The sequence below is a fragment of the Sceloporus occidentalis genome, unplaced genomic scaffold (assembly GCF_023333645.1).
Source record: "Sceloporus occidentalis isolate IW3139 unplaced genomic scaffold, rSceOcc1.0.p SCAF_3, whole genome shotgun sequence".
Lineage (NCBI taxonomy): Eukaryota > Metazoa > Chordata > Lepidosauria > Squamata > Phrynosomatidae > Sceloporus > Sceloporus occidentalis.
Window position 1 is genome coordinate 59176075 of NW_028316983.1, and position 23361 is coordinate 59199435.

The following is a 23361-nucleotide window of genomic DNA, read 5'->3' on the forward strand; positions in this document are numbered from 1 at the left end:
GATAACAGAAATTGAGTTAGAAATATGCCCAAAGATAGCATTATTGTCTATATATGATAAGATCAACTGCACCCAGGCTATGAAGGACTGGGTGCAAAGGTAATTATAGAAAAAAATGGAAAGATCAGGGAGATCTGCAAATACAAGACTGGTATAATGAAATATGGCAAATGGCAATTAATTATAAGTTAACATGTGAAATTAAGGTTTTAAAAAAGAAATAATGAAGAGGAATGATTTTGAAGAAATATGGAAAATATTTGTACAAAAGGTTTTAGTAAAAGAGGAAGGTAGTTTACCTCCATAAGAAGAGTTACAATTTTGGAGGGTAGAATAATATAAAGATATTAGGCTCTGGTGATGGGAAGCACTTTGGGGGCAGAAGTTAATTAATGATAAATTAATAGTATTATATTTTAGTGGATAGTAAATTATATTATTTTTTTAAAATAAAGGATCATTCCTGTTCGTTAGGATGATCCTAGAAGTAAAGAAAAATAAAGGATGATGCTAGAAATAATAATAATAATAATAATAATAATAATATCTGACAGTAAATATCAAAACAATTGGTACAGTTATGCTTATCCATAATGACCTTGCTGTTGATGTGTATTCTCAGTATAAGTGGTGAAATAGTCTAATAGAGGGATATGGATAGGGGTACATATCTGAACAGTTTAAATCGGGGATGGGAATTCTGCAGCCCTCCATATGTTGCTGAATTTCAACTCACTGTATTCCTTAGTATTGACTGCTGGCTAGGACTTCTGGGAACTGCAGTCCAAGAACATCTGGAAGGCCATACAATTGCCACTGTTGGTTTGAGTGCATCTCATTTTTCTAAGACAATGCACTGTTTGTGTATGTCAAATACCCAGTATCCCTCAGTAATGTGCTTTTGGTCATTCTAGACTTAGGCCTGGTACAGATTAGAAGATTTCTTCTCTGGATCATTGCCACAGCAACCACATGGCTGCAGCAACCGCACAGCCGCGGCAATGATCCTCCCCAAAAAGGAGCTGTGAAATGCAGCTCCTTCCCGCGATGTTGCCTAGGCGCCATTACTGCCCTGGGGTGTCGTAGTGACGTCAAGTGTGCGCCGCCTCATTTGGATGTGACGTGCGCATGATGTCATCAACGCACATACCATTACGTGGTAGAGCTTGGGATCATGCAGATGCTGTGTGCTCAGAACCATAGAATTGGCCCCAGGCCGCTGCAAACCGCCGGTCTGTACTGAACCTTATTCACAGAGAGTAGATGCACTGGAATCAGTAGGACTTCAGTTATTAATGATTAACTCAAGTCTAATTGATTTCAGTTTTCTGCTCCAGGACAGATCCTGCCATTAGGCAGAATGAGGCAGCTGCCTCAAAAAGCAGATTTTGAGTATCAAGAAACAGCAGTAAACTATCAGTTATTTGATTGGTTATTCTTGTGTTTTACTTCTAGAGAAGACAATAATTGCTTGTGGAATTTTCTGTTTCATGGGCCAAAATTACTTTGCTGGCTTTATATACAACATACCTTGAGTCAAGGGCTTTCATGGCCGACATTCATAGTTTTTTGTGGGGTTTTCAGGCTATGTGGCCATGTTCTAGAAGAATTTCTTCCTGACGTTTTGCAAAAAACTAAACATACCTTGACTTAGGGTGCAGCTACACTATATAGCAACCTTTAAATATGTTGCTACTTCGCAAAGAGCATTCTCATCAACGGCTCCGAGACTTTGGAATAGTCTTCCTGAGGAGATCCGCTCGGCGGCCTCACTAGAAACATTTAGAAAAGCGGTTAAAACTGAGCTTTTTAGCCGAGCATACCTCACCTGATATGAATACCGTGTTGATATGATACGAATGATATGTCCCTGTCTGTGTATGATCCCTGTCTTGCTTGTTGATGCTATTGTCTGATGTTGGATATTTTATTGTTTTTAGCTGCTTTTAATTGAATTTTTATGTAAGCACTGTGTGCTGTTATTTAGTCTGTAACCCCGGTTCGATCCACCGGGAGAGGTGGGGAAACATAAATAAATTTTATTATTATTATTATTATTATTATTATTATTATATAAATAATGCCGTTTGACACCACTTTAACAGCCATGGCTCCATCCTATGAAATCCTGTGATTAGTAGTTTTGTGAGGCACCAATACTCTTTGGCAGAGAAGGCTAAAGTCCTTATAAAACTATAAATCCCAGGATTCCATAGGATGAAGCTACAGCTCTTGAAGTCGTATCAAACGTCATTATTTCTACAGTGTAGATGCACCATTAGAGGGCCATCTGCTGCTCTGCCTCAGGCAGCAAAATGTCTGGACTAGCTTTGGTCTGTTCTATGCATGACAGTGGCCTCATTCCCACTACCTTTTAAGCCAGGTCATGATTCTGCTTGAACCAGTTCAAACAACCCTGGTTCCCACTTAATCTGAATTGCTGAAGCAATTCCGAGAGGGGGGCCCATGCGCTAGACCCATTTAACCCGCGTCTTTTTGACGCTGATTTTTTTCAACATCTTTTTCGATAAATCGATTCTGCAGATCGGAATCAATTCAAATTTGCCCTTCGGCCAGCTGGAACTCAATCATTTTTAATCGATTCATCGTGAATGTGAACCACAAGTGGGTTGTTTTGATGCCAGGAAATGACAGAAAATGCAATCGGGGCAAATTGAGTGGGAACACTCCACTGTTGAATTGATCCAAATCACACACCGATTTATCTGTAAGTGGGAATGGTGCCAGTGTCTGATTCCAATTGTATTTGGAATCAGACACTTATGCTTTAGAACAGCCTCTGTTTTCTGTGAGATTTGTAAAAGTGGTTGTACATACCTTCACATCAGTTTTTAGTTTTTTTTTGGGGGGGGGGGGATTGGGGGAATGATTGTTTATGTAGCTTGTCTCTCCCCAAACCTTTTCTTCTATTTCCTAAAGGCCTCACGCTCTTCCAGAAAGGGGATTGCTTTTGGAAAGCGCTCCAATTCCATGAAGAGGAACCCCAGTGCTGCAGTGACCAAGTGTGGCTGGCTCTTCAAGCAGGTAATATGCTCTACTGTGTTGTCAGAGAGGATTCCATAATATGATGCCTTCTTGTACAAGTTTTGTCTTTCAGGAAAATCAATGGGTTCTTTTTGCAGCATGAGATTATTTAATCACCATCACATAGTTTTCCTTGAGACATTATGGAATCAGTTCCTGGTTATGGAGTGAACTAAGTATCAGTTGAACCCAGCCTTTTCTGCTCAATAAATACTTGTAAGACAGAAATGGGGAATTTCCTGCATTGGAACACAGGTCATCTCACTTGCATGCTTCCCCATCCCATCTATATGCTTCTTCTGCTGTTAGCATCAATGAGTGATGGGAGATAACAGATCAACAACTGTTTAATGCCCGAGAATATATTAATGCCGTTGTGTGGAACTGAGCTCTGGTTTGGAGTCCAACAAGCTGCTGCATGAAGCTGGGCGTTGCTTGGTGGTCGATGAAGATGTTTCTCTGGTATTCATTCCATTTGTACTTTTTTCCAATATTCATTCTCTCCCTCCCTCCCTCCCTCCCTCCCTCCCTCTCTCACACACAAGCACACACACACAAAATGGAAAATGGATGCAACTTTTATCCCAACTTACTCCTTGTCTGGTGCTTTGTAGGACATATATCCTGCCTGTACAGTTCCATTGCTGTTGCTGAGCTCAGTATCACTCATGGCATCTCTTCATGCAACACTTAGGAACATGTGCAATTCTAGAATAGATACAACAGAACCTGAAAAAAAATCTGGATTGCAGCTCCAAGAATCCTGCAGTTAACATGGCCATTGGCTATCCTTATTGGATGGATTATGTGTGTTGTAGTTGAAAAAGTAACTTTTTGAAGATCTGGTATGCAATGCTGTATATTTTGTGGCATTTATTTACTTTCAATATCTCCTTACAGGCCAGCTCTGGGGTGAAGCAGTGGAATAAACGCTGGTTTGTTCTGGTTGATCGCTGCCTCTTTTACTACAAAGGTATAGCAGAACCAACTTCTGAGAAAGGATAGTGGAAGGGGGCAGAACTAACCTTGGTGTTGGGGAATAACAATGCTGCTAGGGAAGAAATAAGGGTGTGTTTGCACTGCACCATAATTTTAGTTTTAGACTATTCTAATTCTTGTGGTTACAGCATCCTGGAATTTATAATTTGGTGAAATATTTAGAATTCTATGTAGACAAGCACTAGAGTATTCTAGCATAGAATTCTAAGACCTCACCAAACTGCATATTCAAGGATTCCATAGTGTAGAGCCATGACAATTAAAATGGTATCAAACTGTAAGAATTGTATAAGTGCAGACATATCTTACATTTAACTTGTGATGGAGCAGTTTGCTTATGGGGTGAAGATGGTGGGCCCACATCTTTTAATTTTTATTTTTTATAATGCCAAGGATGAGTAACTACAAATACAGCTTGCAGCATGTCTCATAGTGATGTCATGGATATCAGCCATGTGATATATAGCCTGTTGTGACGCCAACAAAACTAGCTTTCACAAAACAAAAGACATATAATGCTTTATTTTTCTGTGCTAAAGTATAGGTTACTAACTAGTTGGGCTCACATTTTGAATGCCTGGACAATCCCCATGAGCTGTACAATTCCCATAAGAGCAAGGACTTTCTGAAGAACTAGTTTTTTCCTCCTCTTGACATCACTGCCCGTTTTCTCTGCCATTTCTCCTGTAACTGTTCTACAGACTCCCTGTTTGGAGCTGACCCATTTGCTCAGAATATCTAAGCATAAACCAAATCTCAAAAAAGAAATAGAGAGAATCTTTCAGGAATCTGAGAATTCTCTGCCTCATTGTTGTTGTTGTTGCTGTTGATTTGTAGGCTTTATTGTGACATTTGATATATCAAATTTCACATGTGATGGAAAATGAGTGCTAGGAACCATCCATGTATCTTTCTCTTTCCTTCTCTCTGCCCTGTGGTAATATCTCAGGCAATCTGTGCAATTGTGCAAGGGAACGTATGTGGCACATGCCATGATGTCTCTGATGGCCAGACTTGGTACAGCTGTTCCCTTCTTGCTCTGGAACAGATGATTTGGGTCATTAGTTCTTTCTCCCACAGGGTAGGTTCACTGACATGAACATATTCAACACATACACATATTCAAGATTCCTGTCAATTATGCTTCCCTCTGAAAAGTGCAAACACTAATACTTCAGGATGGCCTGCCCTAACATTAGGCAGAGTGAGATAGTTACCTCAGGCAGTCAGTTTGAAGTGTCTTGAAAGGACAACAAACAGGAGTAACAATTACTGTCTTTTGCTAACATTTTTATGGGCAAGGATGGAAGGAGGTGTTTGTCAAGTTTTTTGCTGCCTCACATATTATCATATAGCTGACTTGGAGTGCTGTTCAGCCTGACTTGGCCTGGTGTTGGAGTAACACCATTTGATGTTCTGTCTCAGATAGCAAAATATCTGGGGATAGTCCTATCCTTTGATCCTTTAGTGGAATAAATTGGTTGTGATGATGCCAAAAAGGGCAAAAGAGGGGTGTGTGAGTTACGACACATACAAGATGAAGCTTATTATCAGTGGAATATATGACATACCCCAGTCTTCAAATGTCTAGAAAATGTAAGATGAGAATGGAGAATTTAGGTGCACTTTTTATCACCCAATGACCTTTCCATCTTCCAAAGCAATTCTCTCCCCTCCAGCAATATTGCTTAAATATTGCTGTTAATGGGCACCTCTCAACCTTTAGTTCTTAGCATCCTGCTGTCTGAGCGTCTTCCCAGGCAGTGTAGCTGAAAGTTGGGCATGAATAATGAACGAGGCAGTATTGTGAGCTGTCAATGTAACTGATATAGGCACAAGTGTGGGAGAGCATTTGCCTGTCTGAGATGGAGAAAATAACATACACAGGTGCCTCAGGAAGGAGAGCCATCTTCTACAGGTAGATCACTGTTTGGGCACTGCTTTTTCTGCTCAGTTGCACTCAAGAGTCTGGCTCTAAATTAATAGCAAGGAGGGTCATGCTGAGCCCCTTGGTTGTTTCTTGCTCTGTAATGAGTTTGGAGGGAGAGTCTCCACCTCAGTAGCATCTCTGACTTCTAGCTTACCTATCTGAAATCACTTACCTATCTGATTTTCCTCTATCCCACTTTCCTTCATGCAGATGAGAAGGAAGAAAGCATTTTGGGCAGCATCCCACTTCTCAGCTTTCGGGTTGCAGCAGTCCAGCCTTCAGATAACATCAGCAGGAAGTATACCTTTAAGGTCAGTAAATGGCTGAAGTACCTCACAGATGTAACCTGGTGTACATTGATCTATGCCTAGAGGTATGGCTGAAAGTTGGAAATTGGTATGCTCTAGATATGTGATAAAATAAGTAATGGGACTTAGACTGATAGCACAATTCTTCTGTTCTTTTGCTTCTGCCAAGAGCTTCCTGTGAATTAAGAATTGAGAGGTCTGTCAGTTTTGCTTTCTCCCATGTTCACATATTTTAAATTGCAATGCCTTTGCTAAAAACAAACAGTTGAAACAAAATTCCCCCCTGTTTCACTAACCAAATTGAGATGGTAAAACTGTTCCCTGCCTGGAGAAGTGAGATGGGTTCTCTTTCTCATGTATGAGTTAAAGATGTGAAGCGTCTCAGAAAAGAAAAGATGGCAGTCATACCTGAGCACAGGGTTGGCTCAGTACAGAGAGCTCAAACCCCACCTTTTAAGAGTCAAGCATTCAGATCCCCTGGCCTAGATAGACAAATATGTTAGTGTCAGTTCTTCCCACATTGATTTTCTTTTTAAAAAAAAATCATTCTATTCCAAATGTAAATAACTGCAAATTTTTGATAATTTTGTACTAAAAATAAACTGAACTGAAATCCAGTTGAGAACCTTTTCTTTGCAGCCGGCAGAGAAAAGTGTAACCTGCCTCTACTCAATCTTTCTTGTTGTTGTGTGCCTTTAAGTCATTTCTGATTTACAGCAACTCTAAGGTGACCCAATCACAGGATTTTCTTGGCAAGTTTCTTCAGAGGGGGTTTGCTATTACCATCCTCTAAGGCTGAGAGAGTGTGACTTGCCCAGGGTCACCCAGTTGGTTTCATGGCCGAGCAAGAATTTGAATTGTGGTTTCCAGAATCATAATCCAATGCTTAAACCACTACGTCACACTGGTTCGGCTTAAAGACCTCCAGAAAAGTAGAACCCACTGGCTTTCAAGGCAGTCTGTTCCACTGTCAAAGTTCTCTTCCATACATGTTTTTTCCTGTCAATGGGTATGCTAAGCCTATTTGAACATTTTTGTTGTTGTTGTTGTTGGTTTAATGTTTTTTTTGTGAAACTGAAATAAATACATTTATCTTTTTTTTTTTTTAAAGAGCTTTTTCCAACAAGAAATTATCCTTAAGGCTTAGTGGGAATCTTCTTTCTTGTAATTTGGATCCCATGGGTTCAGGTCCTACCTTCTGGAGCAACTGAGTACAAGTCTGTTTCATGTTTTGTAAGACAGCCCTTCAGTTCTGATTTCTGAAAACAGCAATCTTTCTCATTCTCAGGCTAAACATACTTAGTTATTTTCACTTACAGGATTTAGTTTTCAAGTCCCTCACTATTCCTCTCACCCAAATGATGGAATGTCTGACAGAGGGAATTCTTGACCATGTAGCATTTCACCAGGAAGTAAGCTTCTGGTGTGACCTAACTCCAAGCCCCTTCATAATGCAGGTTTGGGAATATACAGAGCTCAAGAGACAATTTTCCATTTATTGTTTCCCTGTTGGGAGCTGTTCTGTTCTTAAAATCCTTCTGTGATGCTGGCAGACCCATCTGCACTGGCTCTTTGGACAGGGAATTGAGCTGCTGCTGCAGATTCTGTTTACTTTCACAGTTCCCATGAGGACCCTGCAGGGCTGCCTGAAAGAGCTATACTCACACTCTCTCTAAATAATGGCATTGAAGATTTGCTGAGGAGGAAGGATTGTTACCCAAAAGGGAAGAGCATGGCAGCTAAAGTACATTATTTCCGGATGCTTGCCCGTAGTCCCTCAAGCTTGCTCCAGGGACTTTGAGGCTGTTTTTGAGCCTGGACCTCTGAGGGAGAAGCATGTCTTGTTGACTGACGTATTTACTGTAGAGGCTGTGTGTACAAGCCGTAAAATGTGAAGAGCCACAGGAACACTTCCTCTTCTGCTGATCAAAAATACCCTGACCTCCCAGTGGTAGTTGGATACTTGGTTAGGGAGGAAAAGGATGGAGGGAAGAGGCTCATGGGACTTTCAGGGAGCTGCAATGTGGGAAGAAGCCCACTGACTGCTTTTCCTTGTCTTGATACAAACATGATTCCCCTCTCCATTTTATAAAGGTAAATTCTAGCAGGCTCTTGCTAGATGATAGTGACTTTTTTGGACTGCTTCTTCCAGAATCCCAGGAGCTCTAGTCCTCCAGCAAATTAACACCCTCAGGACGTTATCAGACAAGGGAAATTGGAAGTATAATCCAAGGGCAATCTGAACACAATCATGGGGTTTAATGTTATTGCGTGATAGACTACCACACGCAATTTCAGGCAATGGGAAGTCAGTCCGAATGCAATAATGGAATTTCACGTTATTGCGTGAGAGGTGATCACACGCAATTTTGGGCAATGGCAAGCTATTTTCGGGCAATGGGAAGTCAGTATGAATGCAATTCAAATTCACGTAAATTCGCTGAACTAGCAAATTCACGTGAATGCATTCTGGCCCCACTTTCTTTTCATTCGAAATTTAGAGAAATGCCTCCTGTGTTATAAACTCCTCAGTATCTGCTCTATAGGGACTCACTTGATGCATGCTGCCACGTAGGGGAGTGGCCTCAGCTAGCCCAAGGTATTTTGATGCCAAAGGCAAAGGAGCAAATTGTGCCCCCTGTTCTTGTGAAGATGCAGAGTCCCCAATGGCAGCCAGATAATTTCCCCCCATGAGGCAGACAAAAACTGCTTTTGCCCAACCCTGATGGTGAAAATGCAGTAGTGAAAAAGTAAACAGTAATTTCTCTGCCTTTTCCTAGCATCCAAATCTGCTGCCTCAGTTAGCTGCCTTACCAGCCACATGGTGTGGCTGGATTTGACAAACATCATGTAGTACATCTAAGGAGAATCATTGATTGACTCTTGAGTAACAACAACACTGATGGTTTTGCATTATTTGTTCTTTTATTTAGGGAAGCTGGCTTCCACCCATCAGCAACATGATCATGAGAATGCTTTGGTTTTCTGATGGGCAGCCAGATATCTCTCTTTTTGATTACTTTCAGATATTAGAGTTTTAAAGGAAAGGTAATAGATGGTTATGTGCATAGCACATAATTAGTTTCCATGTGCTGAATTTCAATTATGTGAGGGATGTGACTCTAAAAGAGGACTGAATTAAGATGTGAAGTTTATATATAGGGGGTTTCTGTAGAGGTGCAATAAAGGTAGGCTGCATGGATTCCCTCTGCAAGATTAAGCAACCTTTGCTTCCTGCAAGTGTTATGAACAAATATGTTTATTTCTGCAGAATATTTTCAATATGAATGTGTATGTGTGTATTTAAACATAAGGAGTAGGAGTGGGTGATACACATACACACTCCCTATTTTATGATCCCTACTTTGCTGCAGTTGAGATCCCTTCCTGAAGCATAATTCTATGCTTTATTCTTAAAGAGGTGTGTGTCTTTTGCGGATGCTGCTATACTGCCCAAATTTTGCACCATATTCAGTAGCATAATGGCAAGGGTGTGGCCCCCCATGGATTTCAAAATATGGCCCCTGGATCTGGGGAAGCTGCCCTCCCTTGATATAATGAGTAAACATATCTGTATGTCTACTGTTTTTCTGTGAAAAATAATGCATCCTGTCTCTTTTTTAAAGATGGGATATCAACTTTAAATCAGGGACAAGCAATTTAGTGCCCTCCATATGTTTTGTAGCATGGTTGCCATAACCTCTTACCATTGGTCATGCTGCCTAGAGGTTGTGGGAACTGCAATCCAAAATATCTAGAGGGCACCAGATTGCCTACTGCTGCTCTAACAAACCACATTGTGCTGCTCTTTGTTTTTTTTTTTTTTTTAATATATCAAAATCTGGAGTACTGAAAGCTAAATGGGAGAGAAATTAGGAAAGGTATTAGAATCGTCCAAGACACTGTATTCCTTATCACCATGTACGGAAGCAAGAGTGGACTGTGAAGAAAGCAGACAGAAAGAAAATCAACTCATTTGAGGTGTGATGCTGGAGAAGAGTGCTTAGGATACTGTGGACAGCCAAAAAGAAGCAAATGTGTCCTTGAAAAGAAGAAGCCTGAAATCCCCTGTAAGCCAAGATGATCAAGTTGAGGTTGTTGCACTTTGGCCACATAATAAGAAGACATTGATCACTAGAAAAGATGATAATCCTAGGAAAAGTAGAGGGTAGTGGAAAGAGAGGATGGATAGACTCAATCAGGGTCACAGACGTGAATTTACAGGAACTAAGCAGAGCAGTGGAGGACAGGGGATCTTGGAAATGTCTCATCCACAGGGTCACCATGAGTCAGGGTCAAGTCAAGGGCAGTTAACAAGAATAACAAAATCATACCAGCCCCTCCTTCTTTCTTATGCAAAACAAACCCCTAGCACATCCAGATGCACACCATAAATTATATTTCGTAATGATTTCGTTTTAGATGTCTCCTCTTTCATATTGCTGACATATTACATACTGTTTTTTTTTAATGGCACTAATAAAGCTCTATTCAGATAGCTCATGGGTGTTCTATAGAACATATGTACTCACTTTAATGATGATAGATGAGAATAAATAAGACGTAGTGCTTTAAGAGTTAAGAACTATTGACATCTTTATTTTCTTTGCAGTTCTTCCTGACTGTCCTGTAGAGGTGAAGAGAAAAAAAGTATTTTGGTCAGAGGCATGGTGGCTCCAAGGGAAACACATTAGCTTTGAAAGATGCTGCTGGGCATCTTGCCTGCCTTTGACTCAGATTTGTGTACAGGGAGGGAATGCCTTTTCTCTATGGTGTTGCCTTGACAAGAGGTCTGTGCTTGCTCACTGGACAGCTTCACTGGCGCCAGAGATGCTGGATGGACTGTCAGTCTCTCACAGCAAAGATCAGTTTAGAGCAGTGCTTCCCAGCTGTGTGGCATAGGGGAGTCACATTTATATTCTTTCCTAATGTGCCATATTTGGGCCCATTGGCTATATTGTTTGTTTCTTTCCTGGAGACCCTCCAAGGACCAACAGCTAAAGGCTTGTGAACCTGCACCAATCTGTGGACAACCACTTTGAGTAACACTGGTTTAGAGTGCTAGGAATTGTTTTAATCATGTTCAAAGGGATCTTCCTGAATTTAGTTTGAATAATAGGTTATATTTGACTGCTCTAGAGAAGAAGGTACTGGGGTCAAAGTTCCATGTTCACATAAATCTGAAGATGACATTAAGAACCCTGAGTTCACATTCTGCAGTGGACTGAATATATAATTTGTAGTAATTTATTGTAGATTTGTAGATTATTTTAGGAAATGTGAAGTCGAAGGCTTTCACAGCCAGCATTCATAGTTTTGTGTGGGGGTTTTGGGCTATGTGGCCATGTTCTGGATGTTTCTCCAGCATCTGTGACTGAAGGTCTGTTCTCTGAAGATGCTGGTGAAACATCAGGAATAAACTCTTCCAGAACACAGTCACATAATCTGAAAAACCCACAAAAAACTATTTTAGGAAAAGTGATCACATAGCTCAATAATAAGCATTTTTATCAAGTGCATTTCACTTAATACAGTGAGACTTACTGTGAAATAAGGGCCTAAACAGACAGGCCAAAATAAACCTGTTTCGGGTCATTGTGGAAGTGTGCTGTTTAAATGATGCGTGCATCCTAAGAGGCCGGAAGCCATGCCAAAGCCACACTCCAGTCCTAAGGATTGGAGCACAGCTTTGGCGTAGCTTCTGGCCTCTTAATATGCATGTGTCATTTAAACAGCATACCTCTAAAGGGACCCGAAGCAGCTTTATTATGGCCTGGCTGTTCAGGCCTTAAGTATACATTAAGGTCTCAACCTCAGTGACCAAAGCACCATGCTCTCCTTGAATTAAACAAGAGTGCTAGTTTTGATAATCTCCCCTTACGTTTGTTGGCAAGGTAGAAGAAACCCAGTTATGGTTGCTTCTGTGTTTTGTTCTTTTATTAATCAAGAAAGGGTAGGGAACAGGATTCCAGCTAAAATTCAAAAGGATGTTTGTCATTAAATGGATAGACCTATATAGTCTTGAATGGATCTGCCTAGATAACATTGTTGCTTTCCTTCATTCCACCTTGAAAGAGCAATAGTATTTATTGCTCTGTCCTGCTGCTGCCATGCTTGCATACCCACTTTTCTCTCTAACATACCAGGAATCTTGCTTTAGGCCTGTTCTGTGGCTTGAGATGCATAGAAATGGTCTTCCCAGTCCTCGTGGCTTATTTTAAAGTCAGACAAGACCAATGTGACCCTTCCAATTTTAGGTTCAGAAAGCATTCAGCATGTGCTTAGTTCGGCTTCAGCTATCCTTCCACAGTGACCAGCTCTGCTCCTGCTGCGCTTCACCTGCTTGATACTCCTCCCCATTGGATTGCTTGTTGGGAGTGGCTGACCTGTTCTCTGTCTTCCCTTTTTTTTCCGCGCGAGGATCCCCGGACAGGAGATCTCCTCTGATAACCCGTCTGCAATGCCATCACCCAGGCATCAAATAGGTAGTATTTTCCTTCCATTTCCAAATGCATGCATGCTGGAAAGGAAAGATCAAATTCGGATGGGTACAAAATTGTCCTGCATGCTTTATTCACCTCCAATCATTCCCAAAGGAAAGGGGTGGGGAAATTCTTGAAATCTTTGTATGGCTGATCAGACACCCATCAATTCTGAAAGCAGTGAGACAGGTGGGATGACAGAGGTATGTATACACATAATCCAATGAAGAAGGAGGTTATCTCAACATGCCTGCCTCACATTTTTACCATAGACACCACATACCTTTTGTATGGCCATGTTGTGAGTCCTACTTTGTATACATTGAAGTCCTACAAAAACTGGCAGTCTGCAAGATCCAGATCTACAAAACAACAACCAAGGCAAATATTCTCAAGATCACATAATACTCACCACGGTGATGAGAGACAACTGGCCGTGAACCAGAGATGATGGGCAGAAATTTTTAAAACTATTTTCTGCACTGCAAAATAGTTGAATGAAGTGACAATAATAGTAGTAGCAGTAATAAGAAAAATGATAACTGAGATATGTGACACATTGTAATTATTATTTCTAATATTATATAATAATTATATAATATTATTCATCATTTATTTACAATATTTATTTACTATAAAACCAAATATTTTGTTTCTTGTTAAAATGAAATGTAGATGTTCATTAAAAACTGAAAAACTGAAACAATTCCAGCATTAATTAATCTGGAATAAAACAAATGATAGTTGAGTCAATGAGCTGGTCAAATTCTGATCAAGAATTCAAATTAATGAAGCCTGGAAAGATCTTGATCTTTTTTGTCTTGGAAAGCTTCTTCCACAGAAGTCTCGTGTTAGGTATAGCTGTTCAGATGCTCTGTAGGCGGTACTGCTTAAAAAACAACTGTGAGTTTAGATATATCCGATCTGAATGTCTTCTCTTTAAAAACAAGACCTCCATAAGTCTCTGTACAGCTTTTCTGCATGTAAACCTAGAAACTATAGTCAAAGCTATTTTTCATTACATTTTTCAAAAAGCCATTTCCTAGATTTGGGGGAAAGGGTAAGCAACTGGTGCCCTTCTGATGTTTTTGTACTGAACATTCTTTCACTGTTGGCTACAGCTTCTGCCACACTGCAGAATTAATGCAGTTTGACACTCCTTCAACTGCCATGGCTCCATCTTATGAAGTCTTAAGATTTGTAGTTAATTGTGGTACCAGAACGCTTTGTCAAAGAAGGCTAAATATCTCACAGAACAACAAATCCCAGAATTCCATAACTTTGAGCCGTGACAGTTAAAGTGGTATTGAACTGCATTAATTCTCAAGTGTACATGTAATCTATATTTGCTTAAGATTGATGAGAATGGTAGACCAAAAACATCTGGAAGGTCATTGTTAATCTGCCTTACACTGGCATAACTAAGAAATGGTGAATGTTAGCTTTTTTCAAGCTGGTGTTGTCCTGATGTTTTGACAATCAACTCTGTGCAGCCCAGACCAACATGGCCAATGTCAAGAAAAATGGGAAGCAAAGTTTAAAACATCTGAAAGGAATCAAGTTGGGATAGACTGGTCTGTGCAGAAGAAAGAAATGGGCCCAACTGTCAGAGGCTTCCACAGATATCTATAGACTGAAATAAAAAGACTGTAGACTGATATGCCAGCTGCGCCCTTTCCTGGAACGGGGTGACCTTGAAACTGTAGTACACACACTGGTAACCTCAAGACTTGATTTTTGCAACATGCTCTACATGGGGCTACCCTTGTGTCTGGCCCAGAAACTCCAGTTGGTACAGAATATGGCAGCCAGGTTGGTCACAGGAACAGCAAGGAGTGACCATATAACACCAATATTGAAGTCACTCAACTGGCTGCCTATTAGTTTATGGGCACAGTACAAGGTGTTGGTTATCACCTTTAAAGCCCTACATGGCTTGGGCCCAACCTATTTAAGGGCTCGCCTCCTTCCATATACTCCCCCCCCCCCCCCCCGTACACTCAGGTCCTCTGGGAGGAATTTACTACAGCCCTTAAAGAGCAGATTGATGGCAACCTCCCAGAGGACATTTTCTGCAGCTGCTCCCAATTTATGGAATGGCCTGCCAGACAAGATCCGTCAAATTACTAATCTAGAGAGCTTCAAAAAAGCCATTAAGATAGATCTCTTTTGGCAGGCCTTCCCGGAATAAAATACTCGGCCACTAATAAGACTTCCCTATTTATCAAACTCTGCCCATGGTTATTGTTTGGATTTTAAAATGTTAGTTTTAGTTTTATACTGTTTAATCTTGTTTTAAAGGGGGTACTCTGTATATATGAGTATATTTTAGTCTGATGTATGCCACTTCGATTGCTTGGCAAAAAGCAGGATAAAAATAAAAAAATTATTTACAGTATATTATATTATTTAGACTGTGACAAAATTTGTCAGTCTGTGATAAAACCTATCCACATCCCAGACAGCAGGGTCACTAAGCAGGTTTAATCATCATCCAGTATGTTTCAAACATTGTGGTTGGAGACAATGTTTGAATGATTTGGTATAGATTCTATGATTCTATGACACTAGTGGAATAAAAAGGCTTAATCCTATAGTGATCATACCATAGTGAAGGGCATCTCATTAGTGTCAAATAAATAAAATCATTCCGCAATCAAATTATTGGATGAATTTAGAAGAAAGATAAAATGTTTGGAAAGGATGATAAATGTTCAGAATATTTTTCCTCATACTAGTTTCTGTCAGGAAGGCAGATTTAAATACCCAAGGATTATATCACAAATCAGTAGGTTGACCTTGGGTCCAAGGAAATCTTACCCTGATTTGATTCGACACAGGATATTATAATTGACCCTCACCAGTGAGTTATTCTTCCACTTGTTGTGGAGTTCATTGTGGGAAAACAACAAGTAACAAGTTGCAGCTGTTATAGTGTATTATAACAAATTATTTCTGAGGAATAATGAAGCTAGGAAAACATATATCTCAAAAACAATAATCCTACAAGAATGGCATTGCCTTTTTTTTCTAAAAAGAACATTTTCAGTTACTTTCTCCAATTACTTTTAAATTATATTTTCAAGTACTTGTAGATTATTTTGAAGTATATGCCATTCTCTTATCAATTTGAGTTTTTCCCCCAGTCTAACAAATAAAGTAATGAACAGCACATTTTAAAAAATGTTATAACAAATAACAACATGAAATTACTTTCTGAACATTGGGAACAAATAATGAGAACTATTTATTTATTTATTTATTTAAAAAGTAATTTCCTAGGCTCTGAAAATCAACTATGGTTTCCTACATTTATAATGATTTCATTCTTTAAAGGAGAGAGGGAGATATGCCGCACAAATTTATTTTGCCACACTAAATGCCCATACACATGTATAATGACTGAGCACTGGCACTTCATCTCAGAACAGAATTTTGCATGCTCTTCTGTCTGTGGACCCATGCATGTGCTGCACGGGGAAGGAACCTTCATCCAATATCCAGGGGGGCTTGCATGCTGCTGAGTAGAAGCACAGGGATTGTCCTGTAGGGTGGCCATTTGTCCTACATTACAGAGCACAGCCCACCTTTGAAGGCTGTTGGAATACAATTGTCTGTTGGAAGATTTCCTCTGTTTGAAAAGCTTTACAGTCCAAGTACAGTTCCAAGGTAAAGAACTATAAGAAGGAAGGTCAGTAAACTTGAAGTTGCCCATCATTATTTAGCACCTGAACAGGGGACTGAACAGGTATATAGATCACCAGATCATAGGTTGATCTGCTATGGTGAAATATATTCTATCTCTGTTTATTTTACATATGTTATTTCCCAGTTTGCATCTATACATTTAAATGAGCATATGCACATTTCAAGCAAATTACTGCCCCACTTTCTCTTTGGAAGAGGTAATGTGTAAGTGGCCATGCTAAGATCTTAGTCAACAGTATTATGCTCATATGATCAAGCTGTTGGCTAGCTTATATCCATTTCCATGAAAACTGGGATTTTGGCAAATATGTTTAGAAAATGAAAGGATAACATCAAAACATAAAATTCTCCCAAGGTTTCCAAACCCTATATTTCCCATCAATCCTCAGAAACATAAACATAATCAGCAATCATTTAGCTGTGAGACCTGAAATGAATGCTTTTCCAGTTCAATTTTTTACCACCAAACAAACTAGAAATAAAAATTGGTTGAGATCATAGGTACGATATACCAAGGGATGCAGTTTTGTTTCTCTAATCTCAAATCAGAAGTGAATGGTATGATACTAACTGGGCATCTCTCCCCCTCCCCTTTCTACCTATTCTATAGGTGACTGTGTGCTGGATGGAAGAAACACCAGGAAATAACAAGAAGTCCCTTTCTCCCCAGGCCGAACATGCTGGTATCCGGACTTACTTCTTCAGTGCTGAGAACAACGAGGAGCAGGAATCCTGGATTCAAGCCATGGGCGAGGCTGCCCGGGTGCAAATCCCACCCACTCAGAGGTCAGTTGTTTAGGGGAAGTAGCCAAGAACTGTAGGTCATTGCTTAAGAACAGGGTGGGCAACTGTTGGAGACTAGAGGCCCACATCAGCTCCCTCTAGGAGACTAGGGAGAGCTCCACTGCTACCCCTGCAATAAATCAAACTATTTTTTTTTTACCCCTAGGGACTCCAGGAACATCACCTTAGATAATTTTAAGTTCAGAAGTGATCTTCTTTTACAATAGGAAGTGATCTGGAAGCAGGGCTGCCAGTTCAGGATAATCTCAGGCCCTGATGTTTCCAGGCCAAAACCTTAGGCCAAAAGATGGCCACTGGTGATGCCATTAAACAGTAATCTTAAATGCCAACCACAATTTCTCACAGCTTGTTATTCAATCACACACACAAAGCGAACATATTTTCCTGCTTGGAAATTAAGACAAAAATCTTACTTGAAGGGGCTGTTCCTAGAGCAAAGTGAAAGGAGGGATTACTCCTGCTTACATACTTAAGGAGGTGGGATAAAGTACACTGGCCAAAAAGCCCAGGATTCACCTTAAATACAGTGTTATACATCCTCACAACTCATGTAGTGAATCTGCATCTTTAAGCCTTTACTCTGGCATAACAGAAAACACTGTTTACTCCAGAGTTTCCAGGAAACTCCAGAAGGAAGCCTCACTTCTGCTGAGATCAGAACAGGGCACCTTGCCATGTGATCAACAAGTCTACCCCTTTTTTGTTGACTGCACAGGCATCCCATTCTGACCCCAGCAGAAATGACTGTGATGGCCAGATTCTTGCAGGGAGCAGCAGTGGCAGCAGCACTGAAGGGGATAGGCCAGTGGAGATGATACAATGTTGCTAGGCTTGTCTGGACATATTTGGCAGGCATCGTGTCAACTCAAGGCAGTCCTGAAGCACAAAGAGGCCAGTGTAGATACACCCCAAATCTAACCTAATTGCTTCTAGCCCAAAGGAGGATGCAGAGCAGAGTGCAGGGTGAGACATGGTACTGGTAGTGAAGGAGGAAGCTAACTAAGTAGATACAGAGACTCTCTGGAAAATCATTGCAAGTTGTGGCAACAAGCCAATTAAGCTTTTCAAATTGTAGCAAGGTGTTCCCCTATTAGCTGACCTGGAGATTTGCACACGGTCATTTCTTGTTGCCTGTAACTGAGCCCACCAATGTAAAGGAACATTGGTTGAAGGCTTTTAATTGACATGAGGAATGTCTTTGAGAAAATGGCAGTGTCTAATCAGATTTCTGAGGTTAGCAGTTCTGTACTTTCAAGAGACTGACCAGAATGCAGTGAAGCCTAGAACTGATTCTTTAAGATGTCCTGCAGTAGAGCCATGACTGTTAGTGACCTTTTCTACATGTCCATCCTTGTCAGGCATGAGAAGACTGATTCTGAAAACATCCCTCCCAGCAAGAATCACCAACATCACCACCGCAGCATTCAAACCAGGGAGTCTGCCAAAGCTGAGCCAGAAGCCAAGACCAGAGGAGAAGGTGATGGGCGTGGTTCTGAAAAAACTGAAAGGAAACAAGAACGAGTAGAAAGCAAGAAGGAGCCCCTAGTAAAAGCCAATGGCATTGTGAGTCAAGAAGTTCCTTCTGAGCCTGGGAGCCCCTATCCAGAAGCCTCTCGGGTACCAGTTGGAGTGGACAGGCCTACACAGCCAAATGGCTGGCAATATGCATCTCCTAGCCGTCCTGGGAGCATGGCTTTCCCACAGCATGATGGTGAGATGGTAGTGTCTCGTCGGAGCTTTGCTCCTCGCACCAATCCTGATAAGATTGCCCAGAGGAAGAGCTCCATGACACAGTTGCAGCAGTGGGTGAACCTACGCCGTGGAGCTCCACCTCCTGAGGATCTCCATAGGTGAGGTGGTTGAAGCCTTGGGTATAATAGCCCTGAAAAATAAAGGGAGAATAGTAATGAGTCTGTCTATAAACAGTGAAGACCCTCTGACTGAACAGAAAGAAAATAGAATGTGTACACTGTAAGGTTAAATCAGTACTGATGTTCTCTAATGTAGATGTTGTCTACCCAGAATAAGGATGACTAATTTGGCTAGTGTCTTACAAAATTATGCAATCCCCATACTTCAATATCCCTGTGGGAAGTGTTGTTCATTATATCCATGGGATTCATAATATTTCAGGAGATTATCACAGGAAGCTTTAAATCCACTATTAAAGCTAGAGAATAGTGCTTTTGGCAATACTTACCACACAAGGATGTCTCAGTTTTGTCACTGCTTTGCTATGAGGTTCTGTTAGAGCATCCCTTTTCATTGATGGGAAAAACCCATCAATAAGCTTGTAACTGTATTAGAGCATCCCTTTTCATTGATGGGGAAAACCCATCAATGAGCTTGCATTTGTGCTGTTGCCCCATTAGTCTTTAGATTTGAAATGTTGCTGCCACAACAATTCCAATATTGGCAGTCACATGGTGTCAGTCTTCTCATCTTCCTCTGTTCCTGCCCCTGCTATTCCCAAGCAGAGTGTTCTCTTTTATTTTTTTTCCCTATTTCTATTCTATTATTTTACTTAAATTAGCATAACTCCAGAATTGCATTAAAAAGAAAAAGAACTGAAGGTCACTCTGGGTAGAGCATAGGGCAGGGAGGCAGGGTTAAGAGGGGGGTGCAGAAGAAAGAGTGAAGGGCTGTCAATGATAGAAACAGCCCCAGTTGCACTATTGCAGAGCCATCTAGGTTTCCATTTTCATTCACTAATGTGATTGTGGTGAGCACAAGACTTGTGTGATAATGTCCTCAGTCTTTCCTGCTGAAGAACATTAAGCATCTTTCCAGGCTGCCTGGGTCATGACTGTTTAAAATGGTTGATGATTGGTTTTAGATTGTTTAAAATTGTTTAAATTGATTTTATTGATTTTTATTTTGTTTATTAAAACATTTAAATGCCTACATTCTCAGGGTAGCATGCAATCAAATCAGTTTAATCAATAATATAAAATAGTAGGATATAATTTAAACAGACCGAAAGCATATTAAACAGCTTGATAAGTTAAGACAAAATCAGTTAAAATAAACTTATGTGCAGCTTTGAATTAAATCAATTAGATCCCAAGACTTAAATAAAAAGTCATGCTTTTACTTGGCACCAGAAGGACAGTGATGATGGGGCTAATTGGATCTTGAAGGGGAGGGTGTTCCACAGCAAGGGTGCCACAGAAGAGGAAGCTCTCTCCCATGTCTTCACACAATGTATTGCCCCCACTTGTTCATTGCTCTGAGATCCCATGATATAGTTTAGAGAAAAAACAATAATGTTAGGAAGGGTGAAGGGAAGTAGAGAGAGAGAGAGAGGAAGGCTACATGCTAGATGGATGAACTCTATTAAGGAGGTCATGGGTATGAGTTTGCAGGAACTGAGCAGTGCAATGGAGGACAGGGAGTCTTGTATATGTCTTATCTATGGGGTCGCCATGGGTTGAGATCAACTTCAGAGTGGTTAACAATAATAAATAAATGTTTTAATTAATACATTCACTCTCTTTCTCAGTCTTCATGTAAATAGTACTAACAGCCTCACAACTTCCATACTTTTCTGGGTGGTGATGTAAGAGCACCCTCATTAACTAATTTTACCTCATTATCAATATCCCTCTTTTGAGATTTCAAGAATGAATACCAAAACCCATTTCACATATGATGCTGAATGGGGGGGAAGGGGAATCATGCATGGTAGCTTACATGTGAAAGTTTCTGTAAGAATGAGGCAATAGTTTTCTTAGTAATTGGAACCCAGGAAAAGTAAATATGGCTCACCCTGCCTGTGCATTTTGGACTCGTCCTTTCCCAGATTTCCCAATCTTGAGAGAAAGCCCTATATGCATATAATTGTACAGATATAAGTTTTTCTTTGTTATTCGTGTTGCTATTAAGTTTGTTGGCAGCTCTTCAGCCAAAGTTCTCAGAGTGGCCTACAGTAATAACAACAATGGAATGCAACACAAAATACACACTAAAACAGTAAATAACAGATGAGGGGGGGAGTCCAGCATAAAACATTAGAGACAGATGAAAATATGAAAGGTCATATTTCAAAATAACTTTTAAATAAGATTTTCACTTGGCACCAAAAATGCAAGCGAGTGTCAGCCAAGCCTTCCTAGCTCTTTGAAGACCTTCATTGAAAGTTTGGAGGCTAAAGGAATTTGCACAGCACTCCACTCCAATGCTGCCATACATGTTCAGTATAATGTGTGAAAATCCAGCTTTATTGTGTGTTTTCCCTGAAAGGTGAAGAAGGGGTTAAGCATCATTGATGTGATACAAACCAATGCCCTGGTCATTCCTTACCAGTCCAGAAAAACAATGTAAACATAATTGTTAAGCATGTGGTATTCATTACGATTGAGCCATATAAACCTTAGTACTTTATAGGCTTTTTTTAAAAGATCATATTCACACAACTACACTATTGTAAAAAGGTGGCTTGCAGGCAAGAGTCAGAGCATAAAAAGGATTACAGGTGTAGATGGTGGTGGTGGTTGTGATGATGATGATGATGATGATGATGATGATGATGATGATGATGATGATACTCTGGGGTGCATAAGCAAGTAGTATTTACATTTATGCATTTTATCAGAAACTTTAATAAATAATAGCTGGCTCCTTTGGGATTTAAGTTAAAAACAAAAATCTGTACCAGATCTATGCTCCTTCCGATTTTAACACAAAGATGGAGAACATGTACAAGCAGTGTTCATCAGAGAAGGTAGGCTGAGATAAGCTTGTTGAGCAAAACATAGCAGAACTTCCTCTGAGTAAATCTAATAATTATGTTCTCCCCCCCCCCCCCCATTCTTTTCTTCGGGGCATTTAGCCCTACTAGGTTCTATCCAACATCCCGAAGAGTCCCTGACTACTATCCCCCCTATTCACCCCAATACTCTGAGGATTACCAGTATTACCCACCTGGTGTGCGTCCTGACAGTATCTGCTCTATGCCTGCCTATGAGCGCATGAGCCCTCAATGGACAGTGGATGAGAAAAGACACTCCTTCCGAAACAGTGGCTCATACCAGCTACGGGAATGGAAGGAACAGCCTGGCTATGGCAGACAGGATGTACCCATCTGGATTCCAGGCCCCACACGGCCACCAGTGTACTATGATGAAATGGATGCTGCCTCAGGCTCCCTGCGGAGGATGTCACTCCAACCTCGCTCCCGATCGGTCCCCCGCTCACCAAGCCAAGGTTCCTACAGCAGAGCCAGAGTATACTCCCCTGTCAGGTCTCCAAGTGCCCGCTTTGAAAGAGTGCCTCCCCGGAGTGAGGAGATATATGCTGAGCCAACTTCATATATGATGAGGCGATCGGTTAGTTCTCCAAAGGTAACCCTCCCTTGTGGCTCCACTCCTTTTCCTTGGTACTTCCTGCCACTCTTTCCAATGGAATAATGCCGAGATGCTGTGAGTGCAAACTGAGGGGTCTTGGTGATTCACCATTATTTATGCCTCTGTGTTTATGTATTGTGCATACAGAGATTGAGGGATATTGAAAGGGGTTATTGAAATTTTCACTGCATATAAGAGAAGAGGCAGAAACACAAAGTGGAGATTATGCAACTAACTGGGCTAGAATGATAAATCACTGCAGATAAGAAGAGTGGTAGAAATGAGCACTGCTTCATTTCTAAGATAACCAGCATTTAGGAAGTCTGTAACTTCAGCCTGCCTAAAAATTGCTCTTTGAGCATAAGTCTTTTTCCTTAATCTAAGAAATATCAGGGATTGTTCTGATCGCTCACTACTACGGGAATGCCAGTCTATACGTACTGAAATATAGTCATGGTTTATTTCACATGCTCCAGAACTGAAAGTAAGGAACTTCAGCTAAACCCTTTTCAAATTAAAAATCTGATATAAGGAATCAGAAGCTGCAACAAGATGAAATGAGGGATTGAATGTCAAGGCTGAAAATAACAGGCTTGTTAGCTGTACTGGGAGCACAGATCGTTGCATATCAAAAGGGTTGCTGGCATGAGACTCTTAAAACATTGATAATTGTGATGTGGTCTTTAGGCTGCATGAGCGTAATTTGGACACTGCAAAGCAATATTAAACAGTTCAGAATA

General features: G+C 40.6%; 1 protein-coding gene across 16 annotated transcripts in view; it reads left to right on the plus strand.

The window, feature by feature from the left end:
- Window positions 1–23361, plus strand: part of PLEKHA6 (pleckstrin homology domain containing A6) — a 269710-nt gene that overhangs the window by 192981 nt on the left and 53368 nt on the right. For 11 of the 16 annotated variants that reach the window (XM_089514587.1, XM_089514583.1, XM_089514591.1 and 8 more), the window contains exons 4-9: window positions 2941–3045; window positions 3946–4018; window positions 6185–6285; window positions 17083–17258; window positions 18635–19126; window positions 22108–22618. In XM_089514587.1, coding sequence (XP_089370713.1) covers window positions 2941–3045; window positions 3946–4018; window positions 6185–6285; window positions 17083–17258; window positions 18635–19126; window positions 22108–22618 — 1458 coding nt within the window. Of the gene's footprint in view, window positions 1–2940; window positions 3046–3945; window positions 4019–6184; window positions 6286–12177; window positions 12768–17082; window positions 17259–18634; window positions 19127–22107; window positions 22619–23361 lie in introns of those variants that run through there. The other 5 variants (XM_089514580.1, XM_089514593.1, XM_089514577.1 and 2 more) reach the window with 4 other exon arrangements.